This window comes from Octopus bimaculoides, chromosome 2 (genome assembly GCF_001194135.2).
Source record: "Octopus bimaculoides isolate UCB-OBI-ISO-001 chromosome 2, ASM119413v2, whole genome shotgun sequence".
NCBI classification, from domain to species: domain Eukaryota; kingdom Metazoa; phylum Mollusca; class Cephalopoda; order Octopoda; family Octopodidae; genus Octopus; species Octopus bimaculoides.
This window is the reverse complement of record NC_068982.1, coordinates 40,933,497-40,956,105: the sequence shown is the minus strand read 5'-3', so window position 1 is coordinate 40,956,105 and position 22,609 is coordinate 40,933,497. Positions and strand designations below refer to the sequence as shown.

At 34.5% G+C, this 22,609-nt stretch overlaps 1 protein-coding gene across 1 annotated transcript in view; it reads right to left on the bottom strand.

Annotated features, from left to right (window-relative positions):
* Positions 1–22,609, bottom strand: part of LOC106884224 (GTPase-activating Rap/Ran-GAP domain-like protein 3) — a 1,434,052-nt gene that overhangs the window by 54,968 nt on the left and 1,356,475 nt on the right. Inside the window, exons 14-19 of the mRNA XM_052965840.1 lie at positions 18,564–18,583; positions 13,810–13,962; positions 11,649–11,760; positions 9,904–9,949; positions 5,110–5,216; positions 2,895–3,010 (exon numbers count right to left, since the gene is read on the bottom strand). Coding sequence (XP_052821800.1) covers positions 2,895–3,010; positions 5,110–5,216; positions 9,904–9,949; positions 11,649–11,760; positions 13,810–13,962; positions 18,564–18,583 — 554 coding nt within the window. The remainder of the gene's footprint in view (positions 1–2,894; positions 3,011–5,109; positions 5,217–9,903; positions 9,950–11,648; positions 11,761–13,809; positions 13,963–18,563; positions 18,584–22,609) is intronic.

Below are 22,609 nucleotides of genomic sequence, written 5' to 3'. Positions count from 1 at the left end.
ATATATATATATATATATATATATATATATATATATATATATATATATATATATACATACATATCTATATATATATACATACATACATAAATATATATATATACAAGCATATGTATATATATATACATACATATATGTACATACATACATATATATATATACATATATATATGCACATGAGCTTCTTTCAGTTTCTCTACTAAATCCACTCACAAGGCTTTGATTGGCCCAGGGCTATAGTAGATGATACTTGCTCAAGATGCTGCATAGTGGGACTGAACCCAAGACTACATGGTTGAGAAGCAAGCCTGTTAACCACACATCCATGCCTGTGCCTATACCATAGGAATAATTCAAATTTCATTGTTTTCACACTCTCTGTGTAGTCTAAATCTTAGTATGGCTTCCAAGCTGGTTATGATTACATGTGACATTAAATTTTGAGTGGTAGACTTCATTTGTTATGCAGTTTAATACAGACAACACAGTTTGACAGTTTTCCAATAGTTAATTGCTGTGTAAATTAACCTTCTCACTCATGGGATTTATCTGTACTACAGCTTTTGATAAACTAATGGTTGATATAGAAGTGGTTGACAAATTCAATTTATAGCTCATTTTAGCACACAGTAATGGAAGTTCATTTTAGGTCTGAACTAAAAAACAGATGTTAAAGGGTTAACTGTTTGGCTAGCACCTAAACTGGCTATATCTGGCCAAATTATTCTACATGCTTTATGTTCAAACTGGCCAGATCCAGCCAACAATATCATTCTAAAAATAAATAGTCACATCGTCAAAATCTTGAAGCAACAAGATAATGTGGCCGTGTGGTAAGTAGCTTGCTTACCAACCACATGGTCCCAGGTTCAGTCTCACTGCATGGCACCTTGGGCAAGTGTCTTCTACTATAGCCCCGGGCCGACCAAAGTCTTGTGAGTGGATTTGGTAGACGGAAACTGGAAGAAGCCTGTCGTATATGTATATATATATATATATATATATATATATATATGTATGTATGTGTGTGTATATGTTTTTTTTTGTCCGTCCAGCATCGCTTGACAACCAATGCTAGTGTGTTTGTGTCCCCGTAACTTAGCGGTTTGGCAAAAGAGACAGATAGAATAAGTACTAGGCTTACAAAGAATAAGCTCTAGGGTCGATTTGCTCGACTATAAAGGCGGTGCTCCAGCATGGCCGCAGTCAAATGACTGAAACAAGTAAAAGAGTAAAAGACTATGTAAAAAGCATCCTTCAAAATTTGGGCCTCATGGAGGTAGTGACAAGTGACTGAGACCTTTGGCAACATACCATTCTCAGGAATACCTGTTCAGCCAAGTGAGATTACAGTTTTGACCGATGCTGGTGTTTCGTAACTGACACCTGTGCCAGTGACACATAAAAATCACCCACTACACTCTTGAAGTGGTTGGTGTTGGGAAGGGCTTCCAACTGTAGAAACCATGCCAAATCAGATTGGAACCTGGTGCAGCTTATCATTCAAACGCAGCTTATCATTCAAACCATCCAACCCATGCCAGTATGGAAAACGGATGTTAAATGATGATGATGATGATGATGAGATGATTAAATAAATATTGAATTTGAGAGAATTTTCTGAATGCAAATGGGTCAATAGTTTCAATGATTGTTGCTCAGTCCTTGGATGCCTTTAGTGACATCAGCTCTGTTGCAAGCATTTGAGACCTGTCTCTGGTTGGCAAATAACCTAATTCCTCTCTCCAGGTAGTCTCAAATGCCCTATAAAAGATCATGGTATAGATAATTATCATCATCATCATCAGTTTCATGTCCACTTTTCCATGCTTGCATGGTTTGGACAGGGGGTTTATTGATGCAGATTTCCTAAGGACGGATACCCTTCTTGTCATCAACTCTTACCTGTTTCCAATGGCCAGGCATGTTTTTGTAAAATATTGCAAATGAATGACACTGCTTGTATGGCAGTAACACTTATTTACAGCTATCATGCAATGTCAAGGCAAGGAGCGAAAAACACTCACATACATACATACATGCATGCGTAGAAGAGCATAGGCTTGAAACGTTAAAAAAGACTTTTTCAATTCCCGAGCGTTATACTAATACATCTATTTGTTTTCAACACCACCTGTCTTTGTCTGTTGTTTCTTTTGTAAATTCTCTCTATGCATACATGCAAACATACATGCATGCATACATACATACATACATACATACATACATATACCTTCATATAAATCATCATCATCATTTCATTGTCATTCCATCATCATTTAACATCCGTTTTCCATGCTGACATTGGATGGATGGTTTGACAGGAGCTGGAAAGGCCTGGGGCCACACTTAGCTCCCTTGTTTGTTTTTGTATGGCTTTTATGGCTGGATGCTCTTCCTAATGCTAACCACTTTACAGAGTAAACTGGGTGCTTTGTACATAGCAACACCACTGACAAGATCACCAATTAGCCTGTAAGACAAAATTACCTGAGCTGGGAGGAGGGAATACTAATTAATGAGGGAGGTGGTGTCTTTGTGTCTGTGTTTGTCCTCCACCACTGCTTGACAACCAGCGTTGGTGTATTTATATCCCTGTAACTCAGCAGTTTGGCAAAAGAGGCTGATCAATTAAGTCCCGAGCTTAGCAAAAAGCTCAGTACTGAGATTGATTCATTCAACTAAAACAAATTGTTCAAGATGGTGCTCCAGCATGGCCACAGTCTAATGACTGAAACAAGCAAAAGAATAAAGGAACAGCAAAAGAATAAAGTAAAACTTCAACCAGGTTTGAATCATCCTGGACAGATTTGAAGTACCTCCTGGAGTTTATCATTACTCCAAACAGGTGGCAAATTTCAGAAATTACAGATGGTGAATTAACAGAAACTAACCTTTGATAGTTCAGGCATATATTCTTGGTAGATATTACGTATTAACATGTCCAAGGTTCGCTCCCGCTTCTGAGCAAATAATCGGTTGTTAACAGCTGCCTTTTCCCCATTGATTACTAGAATGTAAAGTAAAATATTATTTCAGAAAACTTTAAATAGAATATAGCTCAGGGAATATTTAGGAAAACTGAAAAGAAAAAAAGTATTTTGCTTTGTGTGTGTGTTTATTATTATTTATTGCATATAATGAGGATGAATAATAAAATTCATATTTGAATGTTTCAATATAAAATTTTAAAAATATTTGGCTAATTAATAAGCAGGAAATTTATTGGAGCTTAAAAAAAAAAAAATAAAAGGATTGATATTTCATCTAAAATATTCTAGAAAACATGGAATTAAATCCCAATAGAAAATAATGGTATGTGCTGAAAATCCTTTTGATTTGGAGAAAAATGTTTGTGTAATCAAATTTGTAAAACATCCCTGCATCAAAAAGAGGAAGTTTAACAGCTTTTAGTATTTGAAATTATATTTTATGTAACTATTGATTTTTAATAATGTAACAATGATAATCACAGAAAATAAGCAACAATTGTGTGCATTGTTATCATTGGACAAGTCTACATCAACTCTGATCAAAGCTAATCTACGATAAAGATACAACTGATGAAACACAATGTTTCATTGGCAATTCTCGCCATGGCTATTTCATCTTTATTGTTGAGCTTACTATTCCAATATGTTAGATTTACAATACATGACTCATTTTTTTTTTTGTTTCTTAAAGGTGGTGATGGTGAATTAGTTGGGGAGGGTATTACGATGCTACATTAAGCAAATATGCAGAAGTTCCCTTGTCTGGTTCATGTGTCTTAAGTGAGGAGAAAGAAGCTATGGTGAGAATCCTCATCACTGCCATTGTTGCTGTTGTTGTCACTGTTGTCACCATCGCCACTGCTGCTGCTATCATCTTCATCATCATCATCCACCACCACCACCACCACCACCGCCGCCACTGCCACTGCTGCCACCGCCACTGCTGCCGCCACCACTGCTGTCGCTGCCAGTGCTGCCACCACCACTGCTGCTGCAGCCACTGCTGCCGATGCCACTGCTGCTGCCGCCGCCATCACCGACGGTAGCACCACCACCACCACCGTCATCATCATGTCTGCTTTTTCATACTTGCATGGACTGGACAAATTATTCTCAGTGCAGAGTCTTGCCATTTGCTTCATCCCTTTGTTATCTCTTTTGAAAGGTTCAGCATCCTGAGATCAGCTTTCGCCACTTCTACCCATATCTTCCTTAGTCTTCTTCTTCTTCTGCAGTTTTCTTTGCACTTGGGATCTCCTGGCATCGCTTTACCCATCTATTATCATCCATGTGCATCCACATGTCCAAACCAATACAATCTTCACTCATATAAACAACAATTAATTCCTCTTCAACCTAGTTAACCTCTGAACTTATCTGTACCATGTTGTTTATGTGGAGCATGCTGGTGTCATTTGTCTCCAACCTTTAGACATCCTCTACATTAAATCATGTTTTGAAGTTTATTTCGTTTATTTATTTGTTAATTCAAGAAAGTGGGTCAACAGTAATTTTATTGACTTCTAAATTATTAGAAAGGAAATAAAGTTATAAAGAGTCAACAAAACAATGATTTTGCAATAACAACTTTAATGTCTACCGTAAATTGCCTTTAGATGGTAGAATATTTGTTGGCCTTGTTTTGCCAATCACTTGTAATCCAGCACATTGATTTGGTAATGCAGTTACAGAATTTAGAATGAGAATTCCATTGACACAAAGTTGATACTGCCATTCAGAGAATAAAGAGCAATTTACCTGAGGTGATAAAAGAAGACAATCTGGTTTAAACCAGAACCATTAATTCTACCTTGCAACTCTCTGATTCTATTATGATACAATGAGCTATTAGAGCAGTGAATAATTTGCCTTGATGCAAAGCTGTTTGTTTATTTCATTGAGGTGGTGGGGCACTATTGTGTATTCTATTTTCAAATATCTGGCTTTTTTTTGTTAACGGTGAATATTCATAGAACATATTGGTATATGAAGTGATAGAAATAAACCTATTTATGAATATTTTTTTAAAGATTAAATATGAATGAAAATATAATAATGTAGGAAGCTTCATTTTGAAATAATAAAAAAAAAATCCCCAAAAACAATGAATACTTACATTTAACTAAAAGGAAGTCACGGAATTCTTTATGGTTTGTGAAAATGGGAGGTGAAGGTAATACAGGTCCAAATAATGGAACAGACTCTTCAGAGAATACAGAAAGTCTACAAAATAAAAGAAATATATATTTTTTATAGTTGAAAGTTTTAATCTCTTTCTATTTTAATCCTTTCTTTCTATTATTGTTTCCTAACCATTTTCCAATCAATTTTACAATACATTTAACATCAACAATCACTTTTAATGGCCTTTGCAAAATAAAGGGCGCCAGTAACATTGCCTAAAGTTAATGATACCATCAGAAAGTGCCATAACTAAAGTAAAATATAATTAACTATTTGAAAACATTGTTGACCACAGTTATGATAGTTAACACTTTCCAAAGAGTTTATCTATATCTATAAAACTCAAAATGTCTGTGTGTGTGTATATGCGTATACTTTTTATGTATTTCCACATTTTTCATCCGATTTTGATGAAATTTTTTTTATTAAATGGCAAATTTACTCAGACAGGTCACTGCTGCATTATCGTTGCCTAGAGATACCCTGATTCGAGGAGAAAAATCGATAAAACTGAAGGGATCCCCACTTTTTGCAAAATAAATGGCAAGAGTTGCATGCAAGAAAAGTTTTTACAGGAACGTCCAATTTTTATAATTTTGGTGTCAAAAGGACCGTCATGTTGCGACATTTTAGATAAATATCTTGGCTCTGCCTTGGGGCCTCTGATTCCCAAGAAAATTGCAGAAAACTTTGAAAAAAATAGATTTTTCGCACTTTTGCAAAGTTACATATATATACATATACATACATATATACAAACATGCATACATATATATATATGTATGTATATGCAGACACACACATACCAATCTTCCAAACAGTTACCATGTACCAATTTGAGTAACAAAGATTTAGAGTGTTTGGAACAATAGTAGAATACACTTGCTTAAGGTGTCATGCAATGGAATTGAGCCTGAAACTATGTGATTGCAAAAGTGGACTTATTAATCACAGGACCATTTCTGCAGTTAGAATTCCTTCAAATTAAAATTTGCCTGTTTAGTTTGTTTATGAGAGGAAACGTGTTAGTATTTTAATTGACTTCTAAATCATCAAAAATGAAATAAAAGTAATAAAGTTCCAACATAGCAAAACGATTTTATAATAATGTTTTTAATGACTCATAAATTGAAATTACTGAATAACGGAATATTTATGATACCATACCCATCCTCTGCTGACAAGTGGCAATATCCATGTTGTTTGTATATTAACAACAATATTAAAAAAGAACATAAAGTTGTCAGATCATTAAGGATGCAGCAGCTGACAATTTGTGCTCCTCTGAACACATGTTTACACTGTCATGCTGCAGTCTATGTAATTCAACACCACATGTTCAGATGGTGTAGTGTGGCTCTAGGCTTGACCAAGGAATGGTTTTACCCTTTTGATACCAAATCATCTGAGACCACCTTTGGTTCTATAAAGCAAATTTCCTGCTTTGGCCCTTTTGATACCAACCCACTTGAGACCACCCTTGGTTCTACAATACAAACTTTCTATTTTAAAGTGATCTAAATTAAAATCTTTCATTAAAATTTCATGTTAATTTATGCTGCAAACACCAACTTAAAAATGACAAAGCTATTTTACTAAATTCTTCATTATTTTAAAACTAACTGAAGCAAAGGCTATTTATTTCAAAAAAATATTGGCAACAGAAGGGTTAAGATGAACTAAATAAAGGCCTTCCATCAACATTTCATATTGACTTATGTTCCAAACACTAGCATAATGATGGTTTCAAATTTTGGCGCAAGACCAGAAATTTTAGGAGGAAGCAAGGTTAGTTGATTATTCTGACCCTAACGCTCAACTGGTACTTATTTTATTGATCCTGAAAGGATGAAAGGCAAAGTTGATCCAAGCAGACTTTAGCTTCAAAATTTATTGAAACAAAGGCAGTGTATTTCAAGGGAAATACAGTAATGAAATGGTCACCAAGCTTAGTCATTTGGCAAACTACCTGCATGTTATAGGGCTGTCTGATTAGAACTTTTCTGGAGCTGGACAATAACATGTGTTCATCTTCTCTATGAAGCTAGAACAATTAAGAATTTAGTGCATTGTTCATAGCCAGCAAGAAAAAAATTCTGTCTCTTATCTACTTGGCCATTGCTTTTCTAAGGATGACCTAAATTTGAGATTAAATGGTTATTCCAATAATGGTGTTAAATATCTATTACAAAAAAGGAAAAAAAAAAAAAATGGTGTTTTCTGCAAGTCATGTTGCTTCAATAAACTTGTCATATGTCAACAAGAAATAGTTTCAAAAATAATATTCCTTCTCAACAAAAGATAGCTTGGTATATAAAACTGATTTCTGCAGTTAAGTGTAATGAAATTTTGAGTGGATATATCTGATTTCCACAGCAAAAGAGTAAGTTATAAATCAATGGCTTCCATTCACATGAAAAAAATATATTGATACATAAATATATGGGTTTGATTTCTTATTGTTTTAATTTCACTGGATACTAAATTTGATGTTTAACCCCATGTATCAACCCTCATGGAATGGACAAACTCATGATCAAAAGCCATTCAAATTATAATCATGCTTTCATTTCTTCAGGGGTAGTGAACCTTGGACAACATTATCCAATGTGCTTTTTTTTTATAAGACAGACAAGTGTTGGAATTTTAGGGAGATATGAATATTATTTTTTGTAGATCAAACAATCATGTAGAGGATCTCTCATTAAGTAAGGTACGAGCATGACACAATCTCATTTACCCTGATCCTTCATCTATAAATTTTAAATCTTGAATTTATGAAAGAAATTTATATCTCTTACATATTGGTTTCAAATTTTGGTACAAGACCAGTAGTTTTGTAGGGAAGGGCTAAGTCAATTAAACCAACCTCAGTGCTCAACTGGTTCTTATTTTATTAACCCTGAAAGGATGAAGGGCAAAGTTGACCTCAGCAGAATTTGAACTCAAAACACAAAGACAGGTGAAATACCATTAAGCATTTTGCTTGGTGTGCTAATGATTCTGCTAGCTCGCCACATCGATATCTCTTACACATTGCAATAATATTTCATAACCATTAATTCTTTCTAATTTTAGCATAAGCCATCAATTTGAAGAGAGGAAGAAGTTAATTACATTAACCCCAGCACTCAACTGGGGTTAATTGACTCTGAAAGAATGAAAGGCAAAGTTGACCTTGGTGGAATTTGAACTCAGAACAGAAAGAGCCAGAAGAAATGTCACTAAGTGTTTCACCCAAATGTAGTAATGATTCTGTCAGCTTGCGGCCTTATCTAAAAACCATTAATAACTGTGATTTCTAACTTTACCATGTAACAGAGAGGATTTAACAAACTGTAAATTTTTGGTTTAAAGATAAACCAATAATAAATCAGTTTTAACATATGCATAAGGCCAGAAATCTGGAGGAAGGGGTTAGTTGATTGCACTGACTCTAGTACTTAACTGGTACTTTATTTTATTGACACCAGAAGGATGAAAGGCAAAGTTGACCTCGACAGGGTTTGAATTCAGTACATAAAGTGTCAGAATAAATACTGCAAAGCATTTTTCCCATAGCTCTAACAATTCTGCCAGTTTGTTACCCTTGAGAGGCCAATAATTAATAAGAAAACAACATATTACATGCTGCTGGAAGTAATTTGATAATTATCCTAATTATTAAGAATTGTTTAGTAATTAACATATCACATATATAACAATCAAGAAACATAATTCGAGTGCAATTATATATATATATATATATATATATATATATATATATATATGTGTGTGTGTGTGTGTGTGTGTGTGTGTGTATTAATATATGTAAGAATTAAGTTATTTATGATTAATTTACAAAATTAAGTTACTAAAAATAAACATATGTGGTATGGAGATCTTTCTTACTGGTAGAAGAGAAAGTTTTAGCAAAGTTCACATTCACATATATAATGTAAAAGCACTAGTGGTGCCAAAGAAGGATAGACTGCCTCAGATGGCATCTTATTTTGTTGGGGAAGGATTGAGCTATTTTGTAGGAGGTGATGGTGGTGGCAAACACAAAGACCACCCTGGGTGGCAAAGCTCTACTTACACTGTGGTATTGAAGTTCTAGTATCTATTCTAACAGGGATCGTTTTTTGTTATGTTTTAGAAGAGAAAGGACAGGGCAGTTCCCATTATCTTTTCCAAGAGCTACAAGAATGGTGGGAGGCAAGAAAGACCCTATGTCCCTTTTGAAGGGACTCTGAGTTTAGTGGAAGGCAATGAGGAAAAGATCCTCAGATAATAATACTTAAATATATGCATATATGCCAACAAGATGAAGGCTTCTTCACCGATGGGATTCAAGCACTGCAACAATGGAAGAAGGTTGTGGACTGCAAGGGGGACTATGTTAAAAAGTAAACCTCACTTGGTCACATTCCATGAGAGTAACCTATGAAATCAGCTGACCCTCGTGTGTGTGCGTGTGTGTGCGTGTGTGTGTGTGTGTGTGTGTGTGTGTGTGTGTGTGTGTGTGTGTGTGTTTAAATCTAAAGCATAAAGTTCCTATATACACATAATATAGAAGTTTGTGCTGCAAAATAGCTGAGACAAAAGAATGGTACCAAATATTAAAATTATTAATACAAAAAGGAAAGAAAAGAAAGAAGAAAATTATTTGAATATATGGAAATTTATAGAAATATATAGGTATATATAGAAATATAAGAAATATATAAGAATATTGTTCAATTACTTAAATGCATCTTGCTCCTTGTTGTACATTACAACTGCATAAATATCTGAGAGCAAAAGTTGAGGAAAACATACAAAAATAATAACTGTTATTTTAACCCTTTAATATTCAGATTACTCAGTCAAATGTAATGTTTATTTATTCATATTGTTTTGAATTAATCATGCATTGTCTTATAGCTTAGAATGATATTGTAGGGTAGATGTGAGAGGCCAGATCTGGCTGGTTTAAACATAAAGCCAGTGAGAGAATATCTGTGTCAGCATTGGTGTGGGTGCTGGTGCCATGTAAAAAGCATTCTTTACACTCTGTAAAGTGGTTGGCATTAGGAAGGGCATCCAGCTGTAGAAACCAAGCCAAAACAGACTATGGAACTTGGTGCATCCCCCTGGCCTTGCCGATTCCTGTCAAGCCATCCAACCTATGCCAGCAAGGAAAACAAACATTAAATGCTGATGATGATGACTAATTTAAATACTAAAGAGTTCAATTAACAAGCTTCATCACTGGTCCAATTAAAGTGTTAAGAACAAAAGTAATTTGTCATAGAAAGTCTGTTTTCTTTAGTTGCTGTTGTTGGTGAAGATGCATGGATCAGTGGTTAGGGCATTGGGCTCACAATCATGAAGTGGTGAGTTCAATTCCCTGACCCAGGCTGTGTGTTGTGTCCTTGAGCAAGACATTTTATTTCACATTGTTCAGTTTATTCAGCGGTAAAAATGAGTTGTGACATTATTGGTGCCATGCTGTATTGGCCTTTGCCTTTCCCTTGGATAACGTCAGCAGCGTGAAGAGGGAAAGTTGGTATGCATGGGTGACTTCTGGTCTTCCATAAACAACCTTGCCTGGACTTGTGCCTCGGAGAGCAACTTTCGAGGTCATCCCATGGTCATTCATGACAAAAGGGGATCTTTACCCCGTTATTGTTGATGGTTGGCCAACCTAAATAAGCTCTGATTGTGCAGAACTATAATCAAAAGCATTCTGGTTGTGATGTAAAAGGCCAGAAATTTATGGCAAAGGGGAAAAATTGATTATATCAATCCAGTTTTTGGCAGGTATTTCAATTACTGTACCTTGCCCACCACCACTCAAAAAGATTAGGGGGCAGAGTTGATTTTAGCAGAATTGGAATTCAAAAAGATAAAGAGCCAGAACAAATACCACAAGGCATTTTGCTCAATATTCTATCATATTTTCTAACATATAAGTTGGATTCTTCTGACTAAAATTTACAGCCAAAACATGTTGGTTGACTTGATGAATTTGGAAGGACCAAAAATTCCATGTAAAATGCAGAAGGATTTGAAAAGATAGTGTCAATGTTTGAATGTTTACGCTATATACTATGTTCACTTGTTTGTTGGAAAATACAGTATGTCTTTTACTTTTTTTCTAATGCTAACCAGATGTGATTCAAAGGCAATTTAGTTGCTATATCTAGCATAGCCATGACCACACAAAGTGATGTGTAACAAATGTCTTTGGAGCCTTGTTTTGGGTGGGAGATTTTCAAGGGGAGTAGTTGTTGTTTTTCATGCTAAATTTACTAAAATGGAGTAGGCAATGAACAGACAAATAAACACATGATGGGAAAAAAATTCCTTGCTGGTACCAACTTCAGATGAGTTGCAGTGAACTTATGTACTATATAGAAGCAATTGTCTTTCTATTTATTCTTATTATTTTGATGATGATGATGAATTTTAAATTAATGAATATTACAGATGGCATTAAAAGGATACGAGTAAAATGAGTCTTCATCATATTAGGCTTGAATACGGGCGGTTTTTCGAAATCACAGTCAAAATAAACAATATTAACAATGTCATTACCAATATGTCGTTTTCTCTCAACCTGTGAAGTAAATGAAAAGACAAATATGAGAAATAAGGCAATTTTTCTAATTTTAGATAAACCTTATTGTATGTATGTGAGTATGTGTTTGTATAAATGTATGTGGGTGTGTCTGTACAATTGCTTTTCATTGTCATCACTGTTTCAACATGTGTTTCTCTGGATAAGTATGGGTTAGACAGGTCTACTGTATACAATATCACCAATCACCTATGTCTTTAGTCACCCAGTATCTTGACATCTGATTTGATCACTCCTTCAGATGTACTTTTTTTATTCACATGTAGTGACTCTGTTCAACCACTGAATAATGATTTCACAGTTTTTTTTTTTATAATCTAATCATAATTTTTTTGCCTAACATACTCTAGTAGTCTGTGAGCCATTTTTAGTTATTTAAACAAATCATGTGACTGGATTTTGGTTCAATTTGCTCTACACCAAACAAGTTTAGTGGTTCAGCTTTTCAGCATCTTTTCATGCAGATGCTAAGAATCCACAATGCAAAACTTAAACAAAACTCTTTTTGCTGTGCCAATACATGTTATGCTGAATGAGGTATCTTTTGGAAATGTTTGTATGTACCAGTTGAAAAACACATGCATTATCTATGTCTATCGTTACTGATATTAAGTAGCTGTTTGTAAACATATTGACTTCACAGACAAAGACCTATGTATGTATATTTTCTATAAGACATTCTACAACACTTTGTGCAACTGATTTTGTAAAATAAACAAAAATATATGTATACTTATTTATACAACACATTATTTAATTGACATTGTAAAACATGAAAATATCTATGTAAATTTACAAACACATTTATGTAAACTTTGTCATGATCAATCATATAAACTATAACCTGTACATTCTATGTCTGAATTTTGTTCTCTTTTAACCTTCATACACAAACCATATGCTGTGTAATTACTATTGCATTTTTCTACCAAAAAGATTGGAAGAGGTCTTTTTGTTGCTATGTTGTCCACAAAGGAAAAATATATATAATACATCATTGTTATCCCTAGAGGCAATCTTGTTTAATTTCCTTCACATATTAATACAACTAACTCTCTTGTATACATAAGTTGATGCCTTTACTATTTAGCCATTTAATCACCTTGTTTGTTCTGTCTTTTATGAAGATTAATGTTATACATTCAATGGATCATATGCACTTTATTTCTTTCCACCATAACAGAATTTCTATATTTAGTACTTGTTTTACAACCATATAGCTTTGCATTTCCTATGCATCTTCATCCACCATACAAAGCAAGAAGCCCTTTTGTTGCTTAGCCTCAAATTAGACCTGATTAAGTACAACTATTATCAAAAGTTTTGTAACTGATCATTCTGTATTTTACCCTTCTAGGCATAATATATTCCAGAGTTGATTATCTAATGTGTAGTGAGATTTTGGGGTATTTGGCTACTACAAAGAGTCTTTGTATATTTATCTTCTGTCTTATTATGTATTCATCTATGCATGTATTTGTGTTAGTGTGTGTGTGCATGTGTGTGTATGTACATGCATGTACACACATATATGCACACACACACACATGTACACACACACTGATGATAATGACGTGAATGATGATTACACCACCTATTCAAACATTTCGTTTGAAAAAACCTCAAGAGGCAAGATTTGAGGTCAGAGTCAACCCAAATATAAAATGAATTTGACTCTACCATTCAGTATTGAATCCTATCTTCAACACACACACATGCACGTGCACACACACGTACATACATACATACATACGTACATGCATACATACATACATAGAAAAATACTCTGTTGATGTTGTTGAAATTCCAATGAAGGAGCTTTGGATCTAGGTTAGAAACTGGCCCTTTCTCTATTGGAAAGAAATCTTGAAATAAAACTGAATAATGACTTACATACACTAACACAAAAAGATGCTGTTGTTTCCTTTTATTAACTTAAACCAATAACCAAAAGTAACAGAAAAAAAATTCTCATTATAGAATACAAATTCTATTTTGTAATGAACAATTTTAATAATTGTTACGAACCTGCTGCCTGTTGTCTGGGGAGTATGGAAGTAAGGTGGATACGTGAAACATAATTTCATGGCCTTCGTAGATGACATATCTTGATTCTGTTCCTGTGCTGTCAGCTGGAATATGACAATAGCATTGAGGATAACATTGTAAGAAGTCACCCAACTTATAAAATCAAAATCGAAAATATTAAAAAAACAAACATTATCATACTAAACAAAGGAAATAATTTATATATCATTAACACAAGTGCACACACATACACATGTGCGCACATACACACACACACATCTATCTATCAGACAGTAAAAAGTAACCAACGTTTTGAAACAGGAAATTCATCACAATATATTTCACCAATGTGGAAATTTTATTCATCAAAGTAAGTACCATTACAATCAACACATTTTTGCCAACAAGTTACAAGTTTGTTTATTCCAGTAACATAAAAATTTGGTGTTCTGGAGCTGATGAAATCTTTGAATGCATTTTCAGCATTGATCTGATTTTTTAACTCCTTCTCTTGCAGGAAACCATCAAGGTGCTTGAAAAAGGGGTAGTTGCAGGAAAAAGGCCTTGGGAATAAGCTGGGTGGGGAAGAACTTCATAGCCAAGTTCCCTCAACTCCTGGAGTGTCATTAGTAAAAAGTGTGGTCAAGCACTATCATGAAGAATGATTGGCCCTATTCTGTAGACCAATCTAGGATGGAAGAGTAGCAGATTTTGATTCATTTTGGCAATTTCATGGCAATATGTTTCTGCAGTAATAGTTTTTCCAGGTTTTAAGAAGTTATAGTGAATGAGTCCGCAGTACACCACCAAACAGTCACCATAACCTTCTTTTTGAAGAACTCGGATTTAGGGAAGGTTTTTGGTGCTTCATTTTGGTCCAACCACTGTGAAGAACATTTCTTATTATTGTACAGAATCCACTTTCCATCACAAGTTACAATGCAGTTGAGAAATAGATTGCTCTGGTTATGGAGAAGAAGTGATGAACAAATTTCATATCTGTGCATTTTCTGATTTTCATTAAAATCGTGTGGTACCCATTTATTGAGCTTTTTTGATTTTCCAATTGCATGCAAATGTTTGCAGGCAGTTTTCTGGCTAACTTGAAGTTCTTTTGCCAGTTCTCAAGTGGTTTTATGTGGATCTTTCTCAATGATGATCTTTAATTGACTGTCATTGATGACAGATGGGTGTCCATGATCTTCAAGGCACAGGTCCCCACTGTGAAATTGTTTAAACCATGTTGAGTTGACCACTCACTGATCATTTCCTCATCAAATTTTCGTTGATGTCATGAGCAGTTTCAGCTGCTTTATGTCCTTTTTTGAAGTTGAAGAGCAAAACTGCTTGAATATCGCACTTTGATAGTTCTGTTTCAGATGATTGTAACAATGGTGAAAAAAATAACAATGTTAATTTATTAATGCATTTGGGCAAGTCTATGTGTGTATTATCAGACAATTGCAAAAGAATGTTAAAAAAAAAAAAACTCAAAGCTCTGCAAAAATCTGGTACAAATTCTTCATGGTTCAAAACGTTGCTTACTTTTTATTCAACCTGATATCTGTATGTATATGAACATATATATATATATATATATATATATATATATATATATATATATATATATATATATATATACATGCACACTCACCCACACCCACACATGTGTATATGAATGTATATCTATCTATATATAAACACATGCGCACACACGCATATACACACACACACACACACATATACATTACTTAGAGTGTGCATAGAACACATCCACCTCCTCAGATGTCTAGTGACAAAAAGAAGAAAATTTAAAAGAAATTTAAAATTCCTTCAAGTTATTTAGTCTGTTGGTCAATTTAGGTCACATGGTTGTTTTTGCTATCATAGTGATATCAGTTATTTTATTAGGAGGTCCACATGGTGCAGACAAGATGTTGTTACTTTGTTGGCATTAGCTACATCATTTGTTTGCATTGGATATTGTACATGGTGCAGTAGACAAGATGTTGATGCCATTTAGTCACTTAGTCATCATTCCGTAGGTTGTTGTATTTTTAGTAACTGCAGTTATCATATGATGTAAGCAGTTTGGTAATGTCAGGTTACAAATGAGTTTGCATGGCTGACACGAGTAAGGTCATTGACTGTCATGTCCATGAAGTGTCTTTGGATGCTGTAAAGGTGGCTCTATAGACTACAGCCTTTGAGAAGAAGAGTCCTCCAAATGGATAGTTGGTAGGATTTCAGCAGTTACAGATTGCAGTGCAGGATGTAGACTATGTGGGCGTGAATTTGCATCTGTTGCAACATGCAGTGTTGGAAGTGATATTATCTAAGAATGAATAACAGACCTTGATGTTATGGAAATAAATGAATATATGATATTTATGGGTTCTTCAGAAGTGCTTCTTAATTAAGGTCAGGAAACTCCCAACCATATTTGTAGAAATCATTAGATTGGATGGAGGATTAAACCAGATTTCTTTTCTCTCTGTAGCTCTATTCAGGTTTGGGGATGGGGTTGGAGATTCTTTGTATACACTAATTTATCATTGAAGCCACTCCTCATTAATATCTTTTTCAAATGGTGAGTAGTCCTGTCTCCTGATAGATTTGAGATTCTTCTGTTGATGAATGAGACTAAGTTTCTAATTACAACTGGTGGTGGTGGTGGTGGTGGTGGTGTTGGTGGGTTGTAGTTGGAATGATTTGAATGTCATCATTTTACTTGCTGGACTCTCCACAATGGTAGTACTTGCCTGTTTTGTGGTCTATAGTTACGTTCAAGGAGTTGACTCTTGTTAATCTAGACATAATAATTACAGTTATCTTTTACTTGTTTTAGTCATTGGCTTGCAACCCCTGTAGCTTTGTCTTGAAGGGTTTTAGTTGAGTGAATCAACCCCAGTATATTTTTTAAAGCCTGGTATTTATTCTATTGGTTTCTTTTGCTGAACCACTAAATTACAGGGAGGTAAATAAACCAACACTGGTCGTCAAGCATTGGTTGGTTGGGGACAAACACTAACACAGAGACACACACATATGTGCATATATACTTTCAGTTTCCATCTATCTAATCTACTCACAATGTTTTGGTCAGCTTAGATTATAGTAGGAGACACTTGCCCAAAGTGGCATGCAGTGGAACTTAACTCAGAACTGTGTAGTTGGGAAGCAATCTTCTTTCCATACAGCCATGCCTGTGCCTAGTTAGGTTGAATTCTCTGAAGATGTTCATAAGATTTTCCCAGAACTTTTCCATGACATAGTCATCCATATGGCTTGAATTTACCAAACCATCATTCCTATACGGTGCCAAACTGTTTGGGATGAATACATTTTTTGTGGGTATCTAAGACAAGCAATCTGATGAGTTCAGCAATCTCAATCTGGTCATAGCTCCTTGTGGAAAAGTCAGAAATTGGGCCATTTTTGTTTTATCTAGTAGGAATCATAATGAAAAAGGAGTGACTTTCTAATGTTCATAATGATTCTGATATTGAGGTCACTAATTACATTGAATTGTTTACCAAAGTTGGGGTCCTTCAGGAGAAAAGATCTCATTGAGCAGCGTGGACTAGCAAGTTGCTTTATTCTCAATGCTATGGAACTAGTTAGTGACCATGATACTCATGGAATGGTTGTGTCCAAAACAATGTGGAGTTTTGTGAAATTGTTATTAAATACATTTGACTTTAGTGAAATTTGTTTAGTCTAACTTTTTACCATTTGTACACTCACGTGCATATATCTTGTGTGTGTGTGTGTGTGTGTGTATTATGGACTCTCTTGTCATTAGATGACGTATAAGGGCTTGACAAATTCTTGCCAAACAGCCACACTGATGATTTGTTTATAGTGATCAAATATTTGTTTAGACATAAGCTCACTCCCTCCATCAGATTGACATTACTTGCACAGTTGCAATGGGTGCCACATGTCAGATGTTGAAATGATCACTGAACAATGTGAAATGAAGTGCTTTACTCAAGAACAGAATGCAATGCCTGGTCTGGGAATTGAACCCATGATCTCGCAATTGTGACTGCAACACCTCAATCACTATATATTTATATATATATGTACACACAAGAGTTTCATACATTGACATTTATGAAGTTTGATAAGTGCCAATGTACAAAACTCTTGGCCCTGAGTTGCTCTATAACTTCTATTGATAAATAATAATAAAAAAATACACATGCTCATGTTTTAAGTTCTGTTTTCCTGTTTGCACATGACACTCACACGCACACACAGAGGCATACACACAAACAACCACATACACACACGCACATGTACATATATGTACTTTTAGAACATGATTTTAGAAGCATTGACAAATATGAAAATATGTCTATTGGATAATATTTCTCAGATGTGAATGCAGCTATAAATAATGTCATAAAGCAATGGCTTAAAAAAACAGAACCACTTTGTTGCAAATAAGTGGAACATGGCAGATACATGGTTCAAGTCCCACAATTGGCTTTCTGTCTCTTTTTCCATCCAAGGGATACTTTGTGTATGTGTGTTTGTGTATATGTTACATATTATATTACACATACATACATACATACATACATACATACATTGATATATAATCATCATCATCATGTAATGTCCATATGTGAGAGTGTGTGTTTATGTGTATGTGTGTGTGTGTTTGTATGTGTGTGTGTGTGTTTGTATGTGTGTGTGTGTGTCTATTAAAGAAAAACAATGGAAGTATCAAAGCAACATATTACTTTTATAGCCAGATACATTACTAAAATAACAATTATGAAAGCTCATAACATAATTTTCTTGAACACAGAATTAATACTCTCTCTTTTGTTTTACATTAATTAGATGTGAATTTGGGTTGAGGAATGAGGTAGGGTGTATGGTTAAAAATAGACAAGCTTCTTGGAAACAAAATGAACGAAGACCAAGGTGTTATTCTGTTAAGGTTATTCACATGAATTTTTATTATTTATTTAAGTTTTTCAAAAAATATTTTTAAGGCAGAGTGCTGGTGGAATCATTAGAGCATCAGAAAAGATGCTTTGTGATTATTCGTACTGGCTCTTTATTTCTATGTTCAAATCCTGCTGAGAACAGCCTTGCCTTTCATCTGTCTAAGGTCAATAAAATGAAGTTCTGAAGCTGATGGTATAGACCTACCCCTTCTACTGAAATATTGCTGGCCTTGTGCTTAAACCAGGCACCATTATTATTAGGATGGTAAAGGCAACATGCTGGCAGAATTGTTTGCACACTGGATAAAATGCTTAGTGGTAGTTCATCCAACTTTATGTTCTGAGTTCAAATTTCACCTAGGTCTACTTTGCCTTTCATCCTTTTAGGGCTGATAAAATAAGAACCAGTTGAGCATTGGGGTCAATGTAATCAATTTATCCCCTCACATGAAATAGCTGACCTTGTGCCAAAATTTGAAACCAAAGGCGGCATGCCGGGCAAAATATTTAGTGGTATTTCATCCGTCTTTATGTTCTGAGTTCGAACTCCACTGAGGTCAACTTCACCTTTCATCCCATCAAGGTCGATAAAATAAGTACCACTTAAGCACTGGAGGTGGGGGTGGGGTGATATAATCGACTTACTCCCTCCCCTGAAATTTCAGGTCTTGTACCTGAGTAGAAAGGATTATTACTAGGATGGTGAATTGGCAAAACTGTTAAAGCATTGGTCAAAATGCTTTGTCATATTGTCCTACTCTCAATGTTCTGAGTTCAATGCCTGCTAAAATTAAATTTGCTTTTCATCACTCTAGGGTTAATAAAATAAAGTACCATTCATTTATTAGTAGTGATGGCATTAAATAACCTCCTCTGTTTTGAAAATTGCTGACTGGCCTTATACCTAATAGAGTGAGAAAGATCCATGCCCAGGATTTTTTTGCAAGATTTTTGCAACTAGTGGGGAAAAGGGAAAAGAAACTGAGATCTGGTTCAGACATTTGCTACAGGGTGAATTTCAATAAAGGAATTCAAGGACCAGGCAGTGGTTTAAACTGAGGATAAATAGTATCTACCACTCAACAATAGTTACAGTTCATATGAAGAGTTTCCACCCAGTTTCCACCCAGTTTCCATTTGCTTAATTCCATTCAAAGGCTTGGATGAATGTGAGACTCTGGCAGAAGAAGGCACTTGCTCAAGATGCAGTGCAGTGAATTGAACCTGGAACTATGTAACTGCAATGTGAATGTTGTAAACATGATCATTTATGAATGAATAAATCATCAAGTTTAAAGAAATAAATGCCTTCGTCAGGGTTTGTTTGCATTAAGGATAGTAAATAGAAAGATTAATAAATCCTGGCATGTTCTCAGAATTCTGAGAACATTCTCTTTTAATGATTTCTTAGTGAAGGAAGCTTAACATTTGGTTGGTCCAGTGGTTAGTGTGCTGAGCTCACAATCATAACATCATTGGTTCAATTCCTTGGAGTGGGCAGTGCTTTATAACCTTGAGCAAGGTACATCAATGAGTATCAGCATAGGGCTGATGAACTCCTATGTTGGGTCTACAATAGGATAGTTGAGAGAATATAATATAGAGTTGAATTGTTTGTGTAACCATGATGCTTTGGTGATCTTTATTTGCATTTATGAATATATAATTGTATAGTATAATGCATGGCATGCATATTAATGCAAGCATGCAATTATAGTTTCTTCCACACTGAAATTAATACTACATGAAAAAGATTGCCAACAACCATAATCCTAAAGATGTCATGTGGTTAAATAAATATATATATTCACCTCTCATACCTCCTGACATTTACAGTTTATACACTCATCAAAAAATAATTTCATTGATTAGATCTTCTGGATTTCAGTTGTATAGATACTCTTCATTACACTCCTTTATATTGGACTGTTAGCCGAGGTCTGTAAGAGGAGCTTTCTGTGATAATCACAGAATTCTCTGAATCCGCACCTTATATTACTCATTTACACACACACACACACACACACACATACGCACACACACACACACGCACACACACACACACACGCACACACACACACACACACACGAAGGTATGTGTGTCTGTCTTCCTTGATTTTTGTAATAAAATATAATTTCATTGTTATAGCAAATGAAAAGCAAGCTCCAAAATTTCTCAATGAGGAGACTTTTTCAATTACAGTTATAAACATTTTGTTTATATATTTTTATTACATCTTAGTTTGGTATATTACATTTTTATAGAATTTCAATTTGATTTAGTTTTTTTTTTAATATTTTGACGTGTGGATCTCTTTGATGTTTCTTCAATATATTTTCTTGTCTTAATTGTTTTTTTTTTTTAATTTTCCTTGTCTGTTCTCCAACATTGAAATTTGGTATGATATGGTGTTTTTGTTTCAGTAGACACAAACACACACAGACACACAGACACACACACACACACACACACACACGCACACAACTGTATACAAGCATACAAGCACACATACACACACACACACATAAACATGCAGAAAGACATACACAAGTATGTACACAATAACAAACATACATACAAACATACACACACACACACACACACAAATATGCACACTTACTCATACACACAACATACATGCAACATACACCCAAACACAAAGCATACATACAAACATGTGCACCTATAACACATGCACACAAACGCACATACATATATACAGTCATATCCATTGACATGTACATACAAACACACACATGCAAACATGTACACATAACTCATACACAAACGCACATACATATTTATACAATCATACACATTGCCACATGCATACAAGCATATGCATACAAACATATACACACATAACACACACACACATACAAACAGATATATGCACAACACATACACACAATATACATCTGCTTATCCTACTTTCCAATTAATATATCAAGAAGAAGAATGCACAACAACAAAAAGGACAAGTATGGAAAGTGAAACAACATGATGTACAAGAAGTGGATATCAAACTTGATCAAGAACAGCATTTAAAAGATACACACATGTTTTATGACATTGTAAATAAAAATATGACAACAATAATTGCTGGAAAAATATAAGAAAAATATAAGAAAAAAGAAGAAAAATTGCATTTATGTTTTACCAAACTATTTCCAAGTCATTGGAAATTAGAAGAAAGAGAAAAGTTTAGCTTTTTGGAGGGTTGTCAAGATTTAGCTGCACTAGACATGAATGTGAGATCAACTTTGATGGATTTGCTAAGTAATGTGAAATAGAAATGAAAAGTGAAAGATTTGAAATATATGAAGAGAAAAAAAAGAAAATTGTGTATATTAGAAGTAACAATGATTGAGATTAAATATGAAAACAAGGAGAGAAATGGAACAAGTAGGAAAAGCAGAGTTGAGAAGGATGAGAGTAAGACATTATGAAGTCAATCTCTTTTAGAAGTACAGAAAAAGACTGGTGGGATGCAGCTAAAATATACAGGATGGAAAAAGAAGAGGAGGAGGAGAAGGAGAAGGAGAAACAGAAGGAGGAGGAGAAGGAAGAAGAAGAAGAAGAAGAAGAAGAAGAAGAAGAAGAAAAAGAAGAAATAGAAAAAGAAGAAGAAAAAGAAGAAAAGAAATAGAAAAAGAAGAAAAAGAAGATGAAAAAGAAGAAAAAAAGAAGAAAAAAAGAAGAAAAAGAAAAAGAAGAAAAAGAAAAAAGAAGAAAAAAGAAAAAGAAGAAAAAAAGAAAAAGAAGAAAAAGAAGAAAAAGAAAAAGAAGAAAAAGAAGAAGAAAAAGAAGAAGGAGAAGAAGGAGGAGGAGG